This window comes from Ovis canadensis, chromosome 4 (assembly GCF_042477335.2).
Source record: "Ovis canadensis isolate MfBH-ARS-UI-01 breed Bighorn chromosome 4, ARS-UI_OviCan_v2, whole genome shotgun sequence".
Classification (NCBI taxonomy): Eukaryota; Metazoa; Chordata; class Mammalia; order Artiodactyla; family Bovidae; genus Ovis; species Ovis canadensis.
The window spans coordinates 108,026,927-108,042,583 of record NC_091248.1 but is presented as its reverse complement, the minus strand read 5'-3'; the positions used below and the strand labels follow the sequence as shown (position 1 = coordinate 108,042,583).

General features: G+C 35.9%; 1 protein-coding gene across 2 annotated transcripts in view; it reads left to right on the top strand.

Moving 5' to 3' along the window:
* The window catches only part of TNPO3 (transportin 3), an 83,967-nt gene that overhangs the window by 14,380 nt on the left and 53,930 nt on the right, over positions 1-15,657 (top strand). The window contains exons 2-4 of one of the 2 annotated variants that reach the window (XM_069588334.1): positions 2,560-2,720; positions 13,744-13,944; positions 14,899-14,972. In XM_069588334.1, coding sequence (XP_069444435.1) covers positions 13,822-13,944; positions 14,899-14,972 — 197 coding nt within the window. In that variant the 5' untranslated portion in view covers positions 2,560-2,720; positions 13,744-13,821. The remainder of the gene's footprint in view (positions 1-2,559; positions 2,721-13,743; positions 13,945-14,898; positions 14,973-15,657) is intronic. The other variant, XM_069588333.1, reaches the window with a different exon arrangement.

Sequence of the window (15,657 nt, the reverse complement as noted above, 5' to 3'; positions counted from 1 at the left end):
CTTTATTGGAAGTTCACAGTACTGCTAATGGGAATAATTTTGTTGTGTTTGGCATGCAGAAACCCTTGAAAGTATCAATTTAATTTTTTCCTCTTTCTGGTTAGACTTCTCAAAATGAAAATATTATGAAATTTGTATTTTTTTCATTTGATAAGAAATTTCTGTTAACAGAGTTTACATGTTTTTTACTTTTTTTCCCCAAGCCCATAGCACTCTTCTCTTCAGTTTTTCTCTGTATTGTTACTTATATTTTCTGTCTCAGCCATTATTAATACCCTTTATACCTATGACCCTAAATCAGAAGAAAATACTTACTAGTCCTAAAAAGGTATATATTTTTACATAAGCATTCAGAGTTTTCTGACACTATAATGCATTTTTTGTTAAACCTTAAGCTAGACATCTCATATTTCTATATGCTTGAAAAACTTGAATCTTCAGCAGGGTATTAGTGTAGCTTTTTATGTCTAATGGTACTCTCATTCTTCAGGTTTATATGAGTTGTTACAAAAAAAACTTGTTCAGATAGGCAGGAATGGAGACCAGTGATTAAAGGAAATCCATTTCCCATATTTTCAGCTTTTAGGAAGCCCTCATATGGGCTACTCATTTGCTTGAAATGGTTTCAAGCTTGGCATTTTCTACTTTTAAAGCAGGGCTGCCCAGTGTAATTAGTAAGGTCCACAGTGAATTGATTTTCAAGAAATGCACGCTTCAGTCATTCCTAACCCAAGTTGATCTTATGGATCCAGACATATCTTTTTTCAGGGCCAGTCTTGAGGGTTAATAGTCACATGTATAGGTGACTGAGGGTTTTTAATTTGGATAGGAATTCTTTATAGTTGCTGGGAAAAAATATTGGCAAAATTTCTCAGTATCATAATATATGTGACCAACAGCTACAGATTTGAGCCAAAGTTTATTTGACAAAGTTTATTTTATGACTCAGGACTGTTTGAAAATGCTTGTCCCAGAAACACTGGGATTTAATCAGAAGCTGAGGAGACCACAGTGTGCAGTGGTGTAGTCATTCGGTCTTCCCGATTCCTCTCATTGAGATCAAGAGAGAGTGATACATATGGGCACTGCAGTCTTCCAAAATTGTCTTGAACAGTGTTTGAGTATTTCTTTTGGAATTTGAGTAGCTTTTGATGTTTTAAAGAATTATTTTTAGCCAGGAATCTCTTCGGTCCCATAAGAGAAATAATGTCTCCCTTTTAATTATCTGTTCAATTATTATGGGGATGGCTGTGGAAATGTAAATTGACTGAACTTATCTCTATAAACGAGCTTTTTTGCTTCTAGAAAAGTAGTTGTTTATGCAAACCTGGGTATTTTATGGTTCTGGGAGCTCACTAAGGGCTTTATGATTATTTTTCACTTAGGCTCTGTGTTTGGAGTTGGGAATTGTTTTCTCATTACTGCTGTGGTGAAGGTATTAGCTAAGTTTCATTTCATCATAGTTTCTGTATTTCAGGCCATCTTGCAAAACAAATTATTTTGAAAGATAACAGTTTTAGGTAGTGATGGTTATCTTTTGAGAGCTATAAAGCATAAGCTTATAGCTTATATTTTTTTAATATCCATTCATATCATTTTCTCTCCTCACTAAGAAAACCATTAGAAAGTAACTTGTGACAGACCTAGCTATTTGTCTTAAATTTATAAAAGTTTCGTAACAGATTAGATACAAAAATGTAAGACAGTTGACTGACTTAAAAAATACTTTCTCTTTTTCAGGTTAATAAAACTAGTTCTTTACCTGTTTCATGAAAATGATTTTTTTCTTGATTTGGGAAATTCTGATTTTCTAGCTCTATTCTATATTGTTACAGGGCATATGTCTAAAATGTTACATTGTCTGGTTGACAGTGTTTTTTAAGGGTTCTTTTTACTGTACTCTTACCTAGTCTTCCTCTCCTTCCAGTATACTATAAACATTTAGTAAATGTATTATTCATTAATTGAAATGCTTTTAAAAAGTACAACAATCTGACACATTTATGCTTACTTTTCAAATCCCATTGAAATATTTGTGTTTTTTTCCCATTGAAATATCTTTATTTCCAGGATGTAATTTTCTATTTGCTAGAGCTTTTCTGTTTTCAGGGAAGTATTCTGAGTAATTCTACTTAATTTGAGGAGTTTTTGTATAGGATTAACTACCAGCTCTAATCTGCTTCTGATTTTTGGCAGCTAATGAATCCTTAGGCCCCTATCTGGGTGTGGACTTGCATTGTTAAGGGTCTGCTCATTGATTTCTGTTGATTCAGCAGTTTCTTTTAATAACAGCAGAACTGTTATTGTAGAAATGAGTTGGAGCAGTTGTGACTATTAAAGAAAAAAAGGGCAAGTACTTTTAGGATCTGCTGAGTAGTATAATGAAAGACTTGGAGCATGTTAGTCAAAGGATTGCTGGGCCATCGCCTGTTTCATATTCATCACATAGTCATGGAAATATCTTTTGAAAAGACTGATATAAAGGCCTGTTCTGCTACTGCTTTGTGAAATGGAAGATTGGAATTAGTTGCTTAAATGGAAAATGTTCTCTTGTTGCAGCCTCTTTGAAATGTGCTGCTAGTGGGAGCTGCAGCTTCCTCCTGCTGACTCTGAGCCCCAGGCTTCGGTTGAGATGGTCCTTTCAGAAATGTGGAGCTTAGTTCAAGCCTGGATTTCAGTGGGTAGCACCTGGCATCTGTGGCTAGAAAGTCCTATGAAGTGTAAGTGCTTTATTCTCTCCTTGTAAAGAATCCCTTTTCTTTTCTTCTTTCTGCAGCTTAGCAGAGGGGAAAAGCAGTGAGCAGTGTACTATAGGGTCTACTGTGTCAGGATTTGGTTGCATTTTCTTAATGATTTGGTGATTAAAACAAGATTGCTCGTTGTTTGGATACCAACAATTTTTAAACCCTCCTGGAATTCAAAATAAAGGGACAAATTATGACCTCTTAATATATAGTACTGGCAGTATCATCCTGGGTAATTTTTCACTGACAGTTTACTTAGAAGATTGTGATATTCAAGTCTCCCAGGTTTCTTTAGAGGTCACTCTTGTCTTTTATTCTTGTTCCAAAGAACAAATATTTGAAAAGAGAGGCACCATTGACCAGTGGGTGGGGCAGCATCAGGATAAACAAGGATGCTTGAAATGAGAAGACAGTTCTTTTTTCACTTTGGTTCCACTTGACACATTTACACAGGGAGCAGTATGGGAATTTTCTAAGACTGATTCTTCGTAGAGTTGTCCTAGGAAATACGTATAGCTGCCATCTTAGCTTAGTTAAAAAACAAAAAACTATGATAACATAATGAGCATTAGAAAATGCAGATTTTATATTTGGTTTAGTTGCCTCAGATTACCTGCTTTTCTCACTCTTTTTTTTTTTTCTGTTTCAGAAATACTGGTAATATTTCAAAGTAAGATCATTCTAGAAAAGAGTCCCATTTAGGGAAGACTTTAAAAGTTTTCCTTCCCTGAGATTTTTCTGAGATTCTTAAATCTTCGGGTTTTGGCTAGGAACATATTGAGCTTCATTTCATTGCTAAAGCAAAATATATTGAAAACAAAACCAAGGCTCCATACAAGAAAGGCAAGCAGAGTTCAGCAAATGAGGACTCTGAATGAAAAACATCTCATCCTTTCAGGGCCCTTGTTTTCTTTATCTGTAAAGAACTGGTTTGCTTGTTTTCTCTTGCTCTTTCACTTTCTAAACATTGTGGATTCTGCTCTTAACAGCTTACTTCTAATCCAGTAAGTATCCCAGCTACCTAGCTTTTGCTTTGTGTTGGGGAAGTCAAAGAGGTGTTATAGATTGATGAGATGATGGTCTCTTGTCATTTTGCTTCATATTTAGTAATTTAATATATTCGTGTGTGCTTTGTGTCCAATAATTTACGACCTTATGGACTATAGCCCGCCAGGCTCTTCTGACCATGGGATTTTTCAGGCAAGAATACTGAATTGGGTTGCCATTTCCTACTCTAGGGGATCTTCCTGACCCAGGGATTGAAACTTGCATCTTCTGCATTGGCAGGGATTCTTTACCCCTGAGCCACCTGGGAACCCCTGATTTAATATAGATTTCTTTATATTGCCCTATGGCTAGGGAATTTTTGAAAAATGCAGAAATAATTAAGGTTGTTCTTCATAAAGAGTTGGACACAACTGAGCGACTTCACTTTTCACTTTCACTTTTTCCTTTTGAAGAGCTTATAATTTATTAGAAAAGATGAACAAAGGCCCAAATAATTACAATATAAAGTACTACAATTGAACTGTTGCCGTCAAGGGTACCTCAGTAGTAAGGAGAAAGGATTTCTCCTCCAGTATTTTTCTTTCTTTCTGGCTTTCATGAGTTTGAATGCCATGTGTTCAGCATTTGTTTGGGAGAGTTGGGGGTTGGGTCACTCCCTGTTGCCCTCTTCTGGGGCACGAGGGCTCCAGCACCTCCAGTGCCCAGCGTTCTCAGTGGTGGGGCTTTCTCAGTGATTGTTGTCCCCTGTGGCATTCACGCTCAGCCTTGCATCTGGTGGGTCTTGTGCAGGATAAATTTTTTTACCCTTCCTTCAGTGGTAGGAGACCTGGAGACCTCTGTGGTGGTGGTCTTATTATAGTATGATGGGCTTAAGACCTTGTGCCCTGCCCTGTAGGGTGGAGGGTTTCTTCTGTTACCTTTAGTATAATAGCAGTGGGTCTGTCTTGTGCCTTGGGGGCTGGGGTGTGTGACATGGTTTGCTGCCCCTCCCACACCAAATAAGTAGAGGAGAAGGGTCTGGTCAGAGCTTTTTGTATCCTTTCTGCAGTTGTGGCTACTCCTGTCCTCTAGGATTGTGCCACCAGAGAGGTTTTCTCTGGTTTCCTGCTCTATCCCTGTTCTTTCTCCTGAATATTTGGTGAAGTTGCGTGGATAAGAGCCTGTGGTGGTGTGAATTCCCCCTGAGTCTCAGGGGTTTTATAGTTCATACTAGCCCACCGTCAGTCTTTATCAGTTGTTAATAATTTTAACTGTTAATAATTGAACTTTTACTACCTGGCTGTCTGGTGTTCCACATCTTTCTTCTTTGTCCTGCCGCAGTTGAACCAACACTTGTCTTCTGTCTCCTTGGAGAGGTGTCTTTAATTTTTAGTTTACTTGCTTGTCCTGGGACCTGAGCTTCCTGATCATTTAAGAAAAGTTACTAATGTTGTTTGATTTTATTTATTGTTACCTGGAAAGCAGTGTTCTTTTCAATTTTCTACATCTTAGGTAGATGTGGAATTCCACTCAGGCATATAGATTCATTTATTTTAAATCCCATGAGATATTGTTGCTTTATATAATCAGTGTTCACAGATATTTACTCACATACTTAGCCTTTCCATTATTATTCTTCATTCCTTCCTAATTTCCATGTTTCCATCCAGAATTATTTTCTTTCTGCTTGAAGAACACCCTTTAATTTTAGTGTTTTCTTCTTTGTTCTATTAGTAATGAACTCTTCCCTGTTTTTTTTTTTTTTTTGTCTTTTAGTCTCAGAGTGTCTAAATTTTGTTGGATTTTGGAGGGATTTTTTTGCTGGGTATCAGTAACCAACTGACAGTTATTTTCTTTCAGTGCTTTGAAGATACTTGATTCCCATTTTTTTATGTTGGCAAGTCAGCTATCGGTCTAATTAACTGTTTCTCTAAAGGTAACAACATATCTTTTTCTCTGGCCTTTAAGATTTTCCTTTTTGTCTTTAGCAGTTTTTTAGCAGTGTTATTTGATGTGCTTAGGTCTGGTTTTTCTGTCCTTAGGGTTTACAGATCCTAAACTGTGGCTTGGCGTCTTTTATCAGTTTGGAAATTCCTCAGCCATTATCTTTAAATAGCGCCCCCCCTTTTTTTTTTCCCGCTTTTCTCCTGAGGTTTCAGTTATGTTTGTTAGATTTTTTCACTTATATCCCATATGTCTCTTACATTCTTCCCCTTCTTTACCTTCTATCCTTTTTTGTATTTGTACTTCAGGTCTTATTTTTCTATTGACCTATTTTCTAGCACAGTAATCTTTTTTTTCTGTTGTCTAATTTGCTGTTTAACCCTTTCATTTGGGTACTAACATATTTTTCAATTCTACTATTTCCCTTTGATTCTTTTTTTTTGAAATAGAGTCCATTTCTTAATGGAAATTCTAAATGTCTAATTTCTTGAATATGTTAACCAGCTACTTAATTTTTCCCAACTGTTTATTTTGAAAATTCTTAACTTGAAAGAATTGTATTGTGAACACTGATTCATAATAAGCGCTCTCCTCAAACTGCCTGTTCCATTTGCTTTTTCTCTAGTTTCTTTTTTCCCTTTTGGAATCTTTCAGAAGTAAATTGCAGATTTTTATAATGCTGTCTCCCTAAACACTTTTACATACTGTTTGTAAGAACAAAGACATTCTACTAAACTAAAATCATTGTCATATTAAAGAAATTGAACATTGATCTATAATTTTGTTATCAAATACACAACCCATGTTCAATTTTCCCAGTTGTTTGACAGATTCCTTGCTTTTTAAACATTTATTTTCCCTAATACAGGATCCACTCAAGGATAATGCATTGTTTTTAGTTGTTACATCACTTTAGTTTCCTGTGGTTTTTTTTAAAATGATAGTGATATTAAAAAACAAATTCAGGCCCATTTTATCTTTGTTCTTAATATGACCCACTTACTGTTTTATCTCATTGTTTTCTCATGATAGTGTTTAGCTTAAGCCGTTTTGGAAGAATCCTGTATGAATGAAAAATTGTTGTTTTCAGCATCGAAAGTGAATCACATTGACTCACTCAAAATCTGTTCATCCCATTACTGGTGATACTGAATTTTATCATTTTGATAGAGACATCACAGTTATTTTAGTTCTCATTTGATAATTCTGTTATCTAGATAAGTTATTTTCTATTGTCTGTTTCTACCCCCAGCCCCCTCTTTTGCTTTTATTTGATAAATACTGAATATATTGTTTATGAAAAGTTGAGATAATCAGTGATGTTTTTCTCCTGAGGTAATTTCTTTTGTTTCTGACAGGATTTTATCATAGGACCAGATTCCTTTAGTCTAAAAAGCCCTTAGATTTTGATAGGGATTGCATTGAATCTTCCCTGTAGCTCAGATGGTAAAGAATCTGCCTACAGTGCAGGAGACCTGGGCTCGATCCCTGGGTCAGGAAGATCCTCTGGAGAAGGGAATGGCAATCCAGTCCAGTATTCCTGCCTGGACAGAGGAGCCTGGCGGGCTAAAGTTCGTGGGGTTGCAAAGAGTCAGACATGACTAAGCGACTTAGCACTGCTGCTGCTGCACTGACTCTGTAGGGAACTTTGGCTAGTTTCAACGACTGTAGAAGTCTGATCCTTGAACTTAGAATGTCTTCATTATTAGTGTCTTCTTTAATTTCTTTCACAAGTGTTTTGTAGTTTTCAGTGTAGTTTTACAACTTGCTTTATTTCTGAATATTTTGTTCTTTTCGGAAGCTCTTGTATATGTGATTGTTTTCTTAATTTCCTCTGCAGCTTATTTATTGTCAGTATTAAAAACAACTGATTTAGGGGTGTTGACTTTGTATTTTGCAACTTTGCTGAATTTCTTTATTATTTTTAATAGGTTTGTGGGGAATCTTGAGTGTTATTTACATAAAAGATCATGTCATATGTTAGCAATAATCATTTTACCTCTTGTTGTCCAATTGGAATGCCGTTTGTTTCTTTTTCTTGCCTAATAGCTCTGGCTAAGAACTTCAGTACTGTGCTGAATAGAAGTGGGCATCTTCTTTTTGTCCCTGAGTTTTTTAAAGTTTTTTTTAAAGAGTTTTGAAAAGTTTTCAGTCTTTGAACTTCGAAATGATGTTCATTCTGGGTTTTTCATATGTAGTCTTTATTATGTTGTGACAGTTTCCTTCTTTAATATACTGTTGAATTCGGTTTGCTAGTATTTATTTTAAATTTTTTCTTTTTTTGCATCAGTATTCCTAAGGGGTATTGTTGATTTGTAAGGGTTGTTTTTTTTCTTTTTTCCTTGTAGTATTTTTGTCTGGCTTTGGTATCAGGGTAATGGTGACCTCATAGAATTGGGAAATGTTTCCTCGCTTTTTCAGTTTTCAGAGTGAATCTGAGAAGGATTGGTGTTAATTCTTCTTAAAATATTTGATAGAATTCACCAGTAAAGTCATCTGGGCTTTTCTTTGTTGGAAAGTTTAGATTACTGATTCAGTCTGTTCACTCATTATAGTAATACAGTCTATGCAGATTTTCTGCTGCTTCTTGATTCAGTCTTGGTACATTGTATATTTCTAGGAGTTTGTCCATTTCATCTTGATTATCCAGCTTGTTAGTGTACAGTTCATAGTATTTCTTATAATCTTTTTTATTCCTGTAAAATTAGTAGTAATGTCTTTACCTTCATTTCATTTCCTTTTTCTTAGTTAAAATCTAGCTAAAGGTCTTCCCAGGTGGCTTAGACAGTAACAAATTTACCTGTAATGCAGGAGACCTGGGTTCGATCCCTTGGTCAGAATGAACCCCTGGAGAAGGGAATGGCTACCCACTCCAATATTCTTGCCTGGAAAATTCCATGGACAGAGCAGCCTGGCAGGCTACAGTCCATGGGGTCGCAAAGAGTTGGACATGACTGAGCGACTAACACTTTCAAAGGTTTGTCAATTTTGTTAATCTTTTTCAAGAATCAAATCATGGTTTTTCTATGTTCTATTCTATTTGTCTTTGTTCTAATCTTTATTATTTCCTTTCCTATTCTAGCTCTGGGCTTAGTTTTTTCTTTTTCCTTTTTTTCTAGTTCTTTAAGATATAAAATTAGGTTGTTGATTTGAGGTGTATTATTTTCATTTAAGTGTATATGTATAGCTATGAATTTCCCTTTTAGCACTGTTTTCACTCCATGGACAGAGGAGCCTGGTAGGCTACAGTCCACGGGGTCACAGAGAGTTAGACACGACTGAACGACTTCACTTTCACTCCATCTTGGATGTAAGTTTTGGTATGTTGTATTTCCATTTTCATTTGTCAAGATGTCTTCTTAATTTCCCTTCTTTGACCCATTGGTAGTTTAATAATATTTAGTTTTTTCATATTTGTGAATTTTCCAGTTTTCCTTTTGTTAATTTCCAGTTTCATTTCATTTTGCTTTATTTATTTATTTGGTTGTGTGGCATCTTAGTTGCCACACATGGGATCTTCGTTGCATCATACACATCTTTCCTTGTGGCAGGAGGGCTCAGTAGTTGCAGCTTGCTGGCTCTAGAGCACAGATTCTGTAGTTGGGTGCACAGGCTTAGTTGCCTGGCAGCATGTGGAACCCCAGACCAGGGATCAAACCTATATCCCCTGCATTAGCAGATGAATTCTTAAACATTGGACCATCAAGGAAGTTCCCTTTTTACATTTATTAAGACTAATTTTGTGGCCTAACATTTGGTTTATCCTGGAGAAATTTTAGCCTTTTTGAGGTACCTTTGCTGTTTCCTGTACTGGCCCCAACTGGAAATCTGGACTATTTACCAGTCCTCTTCCTTGGTGAGCTCTGAATTCCACTTTTTATCTCCCCATTCTTGTGAGATTCCCCTAAACTCTTCAGCTTCTTAAGCCTCTTGTCTTCCATTTCAAATACATAAGTGCCTTGAGGGGAGAGGTAGAGCCAGATATTAGGCTGAACTCTCCTCTTTCTTGTCTCTGGAATCTGTAGCTCATGTTCTAGATGTTTTGGTAGTTCTGATGGCTTCAAACTAGTTCTTTTGATATTTAATTCATTTTTTTCTATTTGTTTTTGTCTGGAAAATTGATGTAAAGCCAGCTAATATGGTAAAACCAGTATTGAGATACTTGATTAGTGCTATGAATGTTACAGCTTCAGATTGTTTAGGGAGCATGTAGTGCATGAAACTAACTCCTATATATTAAAAAGCTTCACTGTGCTTTCCCCCAAAAAAATGTAATTTAAATTTTTACAAAAAAGATTTTATGATAACATCTGCATCTTTTAAATGTATGCCTTGGGGATACCTTATATTAGGGCTGCAAATTCATATTTATTCTTAAAGACAGTTCCAAACGACATGTTAAATAATAATCAGACATCATCAACGGTGCTTGAAAAATAAATCTTTGCATCCGTACGCCCAAGTTAACAGTTCTGCAGAGGGGCATATCTGTTTTGTTTTGTCTTTTGGTTCTGCCCTTCATTTTTGAGATCTCTGTTTTTAACGACATAAGGGTATTTGTCAGAAATACAGATAAAATTTATACAGAAATACAGTTAAATATTAATAAGAACGATATGATTGGTGTTTTTTGCTAGTTTCTGCCATTCAGATTAAAGCACAGCATGACACTGCACTATCAATGCACTTTTCCGCAAGGGTTCTAACCTGGTGGGTTGACAGGTTTCACTAGAGAGAAAGACTTCATACTACTTTAATCTGATAAGCAGTGCTGAGTTTTGTTCTGTTTCTTAAACACAGATATAGGAAAACCACACAAAGCAAATGTATAACTTGTTGAATTAAGATAGATGTTTTGAGTGACTTAATCTCCTTTCTCTCCCTGTTCTGTAGAGGAATCTGGGTCATTTGACCTCTTGAGTTAGTTTCCCTACAATCTTGATTTTGTTTATTACGTAGTTAGGATGCAGTTCTACTCTCCTGTGTATTTCCTGCAGATTGCCACCTGGATCCTGAGGCTTAATGAGATGCAGGTTTGTTCCTCTGTCCATGTGGTGATCTGCTCTTTCAACAGGAAGCACATAATGTCTGATTGTCTGTCTTCATGAACTACTACTGTGAAACAAATTATCCTGAACTCCCAAGACTTTGTGACTTAAACCAGAAACCATTTCATTGTATCTCATACCTTTGTAGGTCATGAACGTGAGGAAATTCAAGCAGGGCTCTGTGAATGATTCTTCTCCATGAGGCTCCATTTGGTGGATGGACTCTTGTGCAGGCTCTGAGATGACTTCAGTTACATGTTTGACACTCTCGTGGCAATGGCTGGAAGACTTGACTTAGTTGAGCTTCATTTGCTTTCCATGTAGTCTTAGGCCTCTTTCCGGTCTCTCTAGCAGAGTAGTCTCAGTTTTCTTAATAGTAAATGTTCAAGAATTTAAGGGCTTCCCTTGTGGCTCAGCTGGTAAAGAATCTGCATGCAATGCAGGAGACCTGGGTTCGATCCCTGGGTTGCTGAAGATCCCCTGGAGAAAGGAAAGGCTACCCACCCCAGTATTCTGGCCTGGAGAATTCCATGGACTATATAGTCCATGGGGTTGCAAAGAGTCAGACACGACTGGGTGACTTTCACTTCAAAGAATTTAAAACCACCACAGTAACCAATGAATATTTTGGGGAGATAGTTTGTTGTTTTTTATCATTTATCCATGAGTCTTGCTTGTAGCAATTATTTCTGAGGTGTTCTAATGGTGGTGATTTTCTATTCCTCTCCTTTCCTTTTATTAACTAGCATTCTTCTGTTAAAAAAAAAAAAAAAAGATGTCTTATAGCCTGCAAATAACCGCTTCTTTATTTAGTTGTTACTCACATCAGTATGTACTCATGGATTTTGTTTTATTTTTGAATTATCCAGTAGTATCATAATTTGTTACTCCCAGGTTTTGTAGTTTAGGCCATTGATAGCTTTTTTGGCACCTATGTCCTTTAGTTTTTAAAATAGTTTTTTGGCCTACTTTCCTTGTAGTGATGCTGTTCTGCTCGTTGTCGTCCCCGCCCCACCCTCACCCCCACCCATTGCTGTATATATGGCATTTGAACTCAGTGGTTTCTTTTTTGTGAAATTCGTTGTTTTTTTTTTTCAACTTTAGAAGGAGGCATAGCAAAGGAAGTAGTATCTCCAACTTCATAGAGCTTCCTTTTCTGTTGTTTTCAGATAGTATTTACAGATACAGTGGTTTGATTTCTAAGATTTCCTAGCTTTGTTCCCTCTTTTTCCCCTTTGTCTCTGTTGTCCTGTTCTGTATAATATTCTTTTCACAGCAGTTTCTCCTCATTTGGGGCCTTGCCCTGACTTCAGGTTTAAGAATTGATAGAGGCTAGACAGTTCCATCTCCTTAGACCTTACATAGGCCTGTTTTACTCACTTGCTTTTGGATTGGGCAAAACCTTTTCTGTTTTCAGCTGCAGTCTTCAGATGGTTTCTCTGTGTTTTCTAGTGACTGCCTGTTGACACTTTTGGTGTTCTCTCCTCTTAGATCCATTAGATACCTTGTTGTTTCTCTCTGCTTCTATATTTACTAAGATTGAAACAGACCTTTACTAAGATCTTACAGATGTCACTGGCATGTCCCCATCCACTTATGTTTTGGGGTTCTTGGAGATAACTAGATAATACCTAGTTTTGTTGTAAAGGTCTATAGTGTTTTGGTTTTGCTCTTTAATTGCTCTTGTTTTCATGAGGGCACTTATGGTTATTCTAAGGCTTGCTATTGGCTATTTTTTAAAATATCAATTTGAGCAAGATATATTTTGATGGCATATTAAATCATAGATATCCTTAGGTTATTGGTTAGACAATGAATGGCTAAAAACTGTGGCTTTGAAGATTTTTTGTGACATGGTAGGGATAAAAAGTACAAAAAATTAATAAATACATTTTATCAAGAAGGAAGTTAATGTTTCATGCTTGGTTTTCATCAACTTATTACTTGATTAAAGCTAAGTTTTATGTCCTAAACATTGTGAGTTTTAGAGTCTCTTTTCAGTTTACTTTGGGAACTTATATAGGCCATTTCTTTGACTTTCCATTTATCTTTGGAAAGATCTTGAAGAATCGTTGTGTATTACTTGTGAAGTGCTGTCTTCATAAGAAATTAAGTAGATAAATCTATGTGATCTCTCTCTGTAGTTGGCTCTGTTATTGAATTGAGATTAAAAATTTCAGTCTGTTATTACCAGCCCATTTTAGCCTGCTCCCATGAAGAGGCAGTTTGGTATAGTTTATCAGTTGTTAATTAGTTGCCTGCTTTATACTGAATGAGTTTGTTCCTAGAGTATCTTTCAAAATAAAACTTTTTAAAGTCTTACAAGTTTTTATAACTTGTAAAGAGACCAAATTTACAGAGACCAAATTCTGTGCTTTCGTCCTGTTGTTTCCATCGATGCTCCTGTGAAAATGATTTTAGTAGCATATGTAGCGCTTTGGCAGATATAAAAACATAAGAAAATTAAGTATGTGAGATAGTTTTTCTGCTGTTTTAGTCAGCAACTAAATATTGAAATATAGGCCTATTTAAATATGAAATACCAATATAGTCTCCTATTTATGGATGTTATGATAGCTTCCAAATACAATTCTCAGAGTGAACAAAAGCTTGCTTATTTTAAATGGATAAGAGAAGAAATATCCAACTTATAGATTAACATTGGGAGCTATACAATGACATTTTAGTTTTATTAGGAACTTTGAGACATTTTTCTTTATACTGTCTCCCTCTACACGATTAATAATTCTAATCAGCAAGACTTAGATTTCTTTATTCAATTGATAACTTTCATGCCTTCCTAGAATCAGAAGATTTTAGGTAGTACTTTTGTTGAGCTCGGCCTATAAAAATATGCAGTAGTTTGAAGTTTTGACTGAATTGGTTGGTAATTTATCTTTCAGATTTTTTTCTTTCATTATACTTTAATCTAAATAAGTTTGTATGTGTATTGAGGTTGCATGGCATTAAAGTTGTTTAGAAAAGTAGTTTTTATGACTTTTTTTTTCTGTCGCTTTTAGGTTCATGCATGGGAGATTTCAGACCAGTTGTTACAGATCCGGCAAGATGTAGAATCATGCTATTTTGCTGCACAGACCATGAAAATGAAGATTCAGACCTCATTTTATGAGCTCCCCACAGACTCTCATGCCTCTTTACGGGACTCATTACTAACTCATATCCAGAACTTGAAAGACTTGTCACCTGTTATTGTAACGCAGGTAAATCCTATGCTTCTCATTAGGAAAATTTGTAAGGCCATTTGGAATTATCAGGTTAATTTTGATTAGCAGTGCTAGGCCATGAAAAGTGATGTTAACTTTTTAAAGACTCATTGCTGTATTCTTAGAAGTGAATAGAACGTGAAAAATTTACATCTTTGTATGTATCTTAGAATTCATTTAATATCAGACTAACTTAAATAACAAAATTGAGGGCGGTGTTTAGGTTTTCACAGTCACATTATGTGTGTGTGTGCACATACACACACACACTCTTATTACTTTGTAGATGATAAAGTACTATCCTGGGTCAGAGGTCTACATAGTTGCCTTTTTAAAAAATCCTTCCTGGACTGATTAGCTATTAAAAAGTCTCATGATGGTAAACTAGAGCATCTGGCCTTTCCACCTTAGATAGGGAAATACATTACAAAGGAAAAGTGGACGACACTTCAGTGAATACATACTCACATGTGCTCTCTGCCTGGCATAGAAGTGCTCTTGAAGAGGAAGGAGGCTTTTGCATAAGACTTCAAGATAAGAAATGAAAGCAGAAGGGATATGGCACTCTTACTGAGTGAGTCAAAGGGCTGACTGTCAGTAACTTTGGCTTTTTGACAAAGTATAAGTCCATGAAGTTCTATGGTATTGCCAGATAAAAGTAAGTATTGATATAATCTGAGGAAAATCTACAGTCTGTTCTTTCTGACTTCTTTTTGTTATGTTTTAATTTGGTTTTACATTTTTAAAGGTTAAATTTTAAATCCCAGCAATTTGTAGTTAACCCAGAATTTACATGATACATAGTTGTAGGGGTGAGAAGAAGAGTGGTATCACAGTCTAAGTTGCCATATTGTTTGGAAGAAATTTCGTTTCTTTGCGTTCCAGTTAATATTGTTGGTAACTCTCTTTCTGTTCTGTCTATTCATTTATTTAATTTCTCTTTTTACTCAGCTGGCTTTAGCAATAGCAGACCTTGCCCTACAGATGCCTTCCTGGAAGGGATGTGTACAGACATTGGTGGAAAAGTAAGTAGCTTGTTTTGACTGTATGCTGGTGTTTGGAATTACCATTAACCTACATAGAGAAATTTGTTAGCAAAAGCTGGACATCTGGATTATTTCCCCCAACTTTCCAGTATTCTTGCCAGGATAGTCCCCTGGACAAAGGAACTGGTGGGCTATAGTCCATGGGGTTGCAAAAAGTCAGACATGACTGAAGGGACTGAGCATGCCCAAACTTTGGCATAGAATTATTTACTATTAACCTTTGTTACAGTATAAGAAAATGATTTAAAATTTAAATACTCCAGAGTATGTCATATGGAACGTTAAAGACTCATATAGTTTACACACACACACACACACACCCCCGCACACACACCCACACTCTTCTTGAATTAACTACAACAAAACCTTTTGTTGTCTAGTGGATCACTCCCACTAACTGTCATATCTATGGTCTTTATAAAAATATAGTCAGAATGTTTATTCTTACTAATTGGGATTCATTTCATGTCTATAAAAAGGACAGTATTATTTTTAGATATGTGGAGCTTGCTGCTTTGAATAAAGCATTTCCTCATGATCTTGGCAAGATAATCTTGCTATTTGCTTGCATTTTGGCATTTGGTTAGGAAATTATTTTTAAACAAAGTGCATGTCCTTTTTACTACCAACTATAGTGTGTCATTAAAACCTTTATGTAGATAGT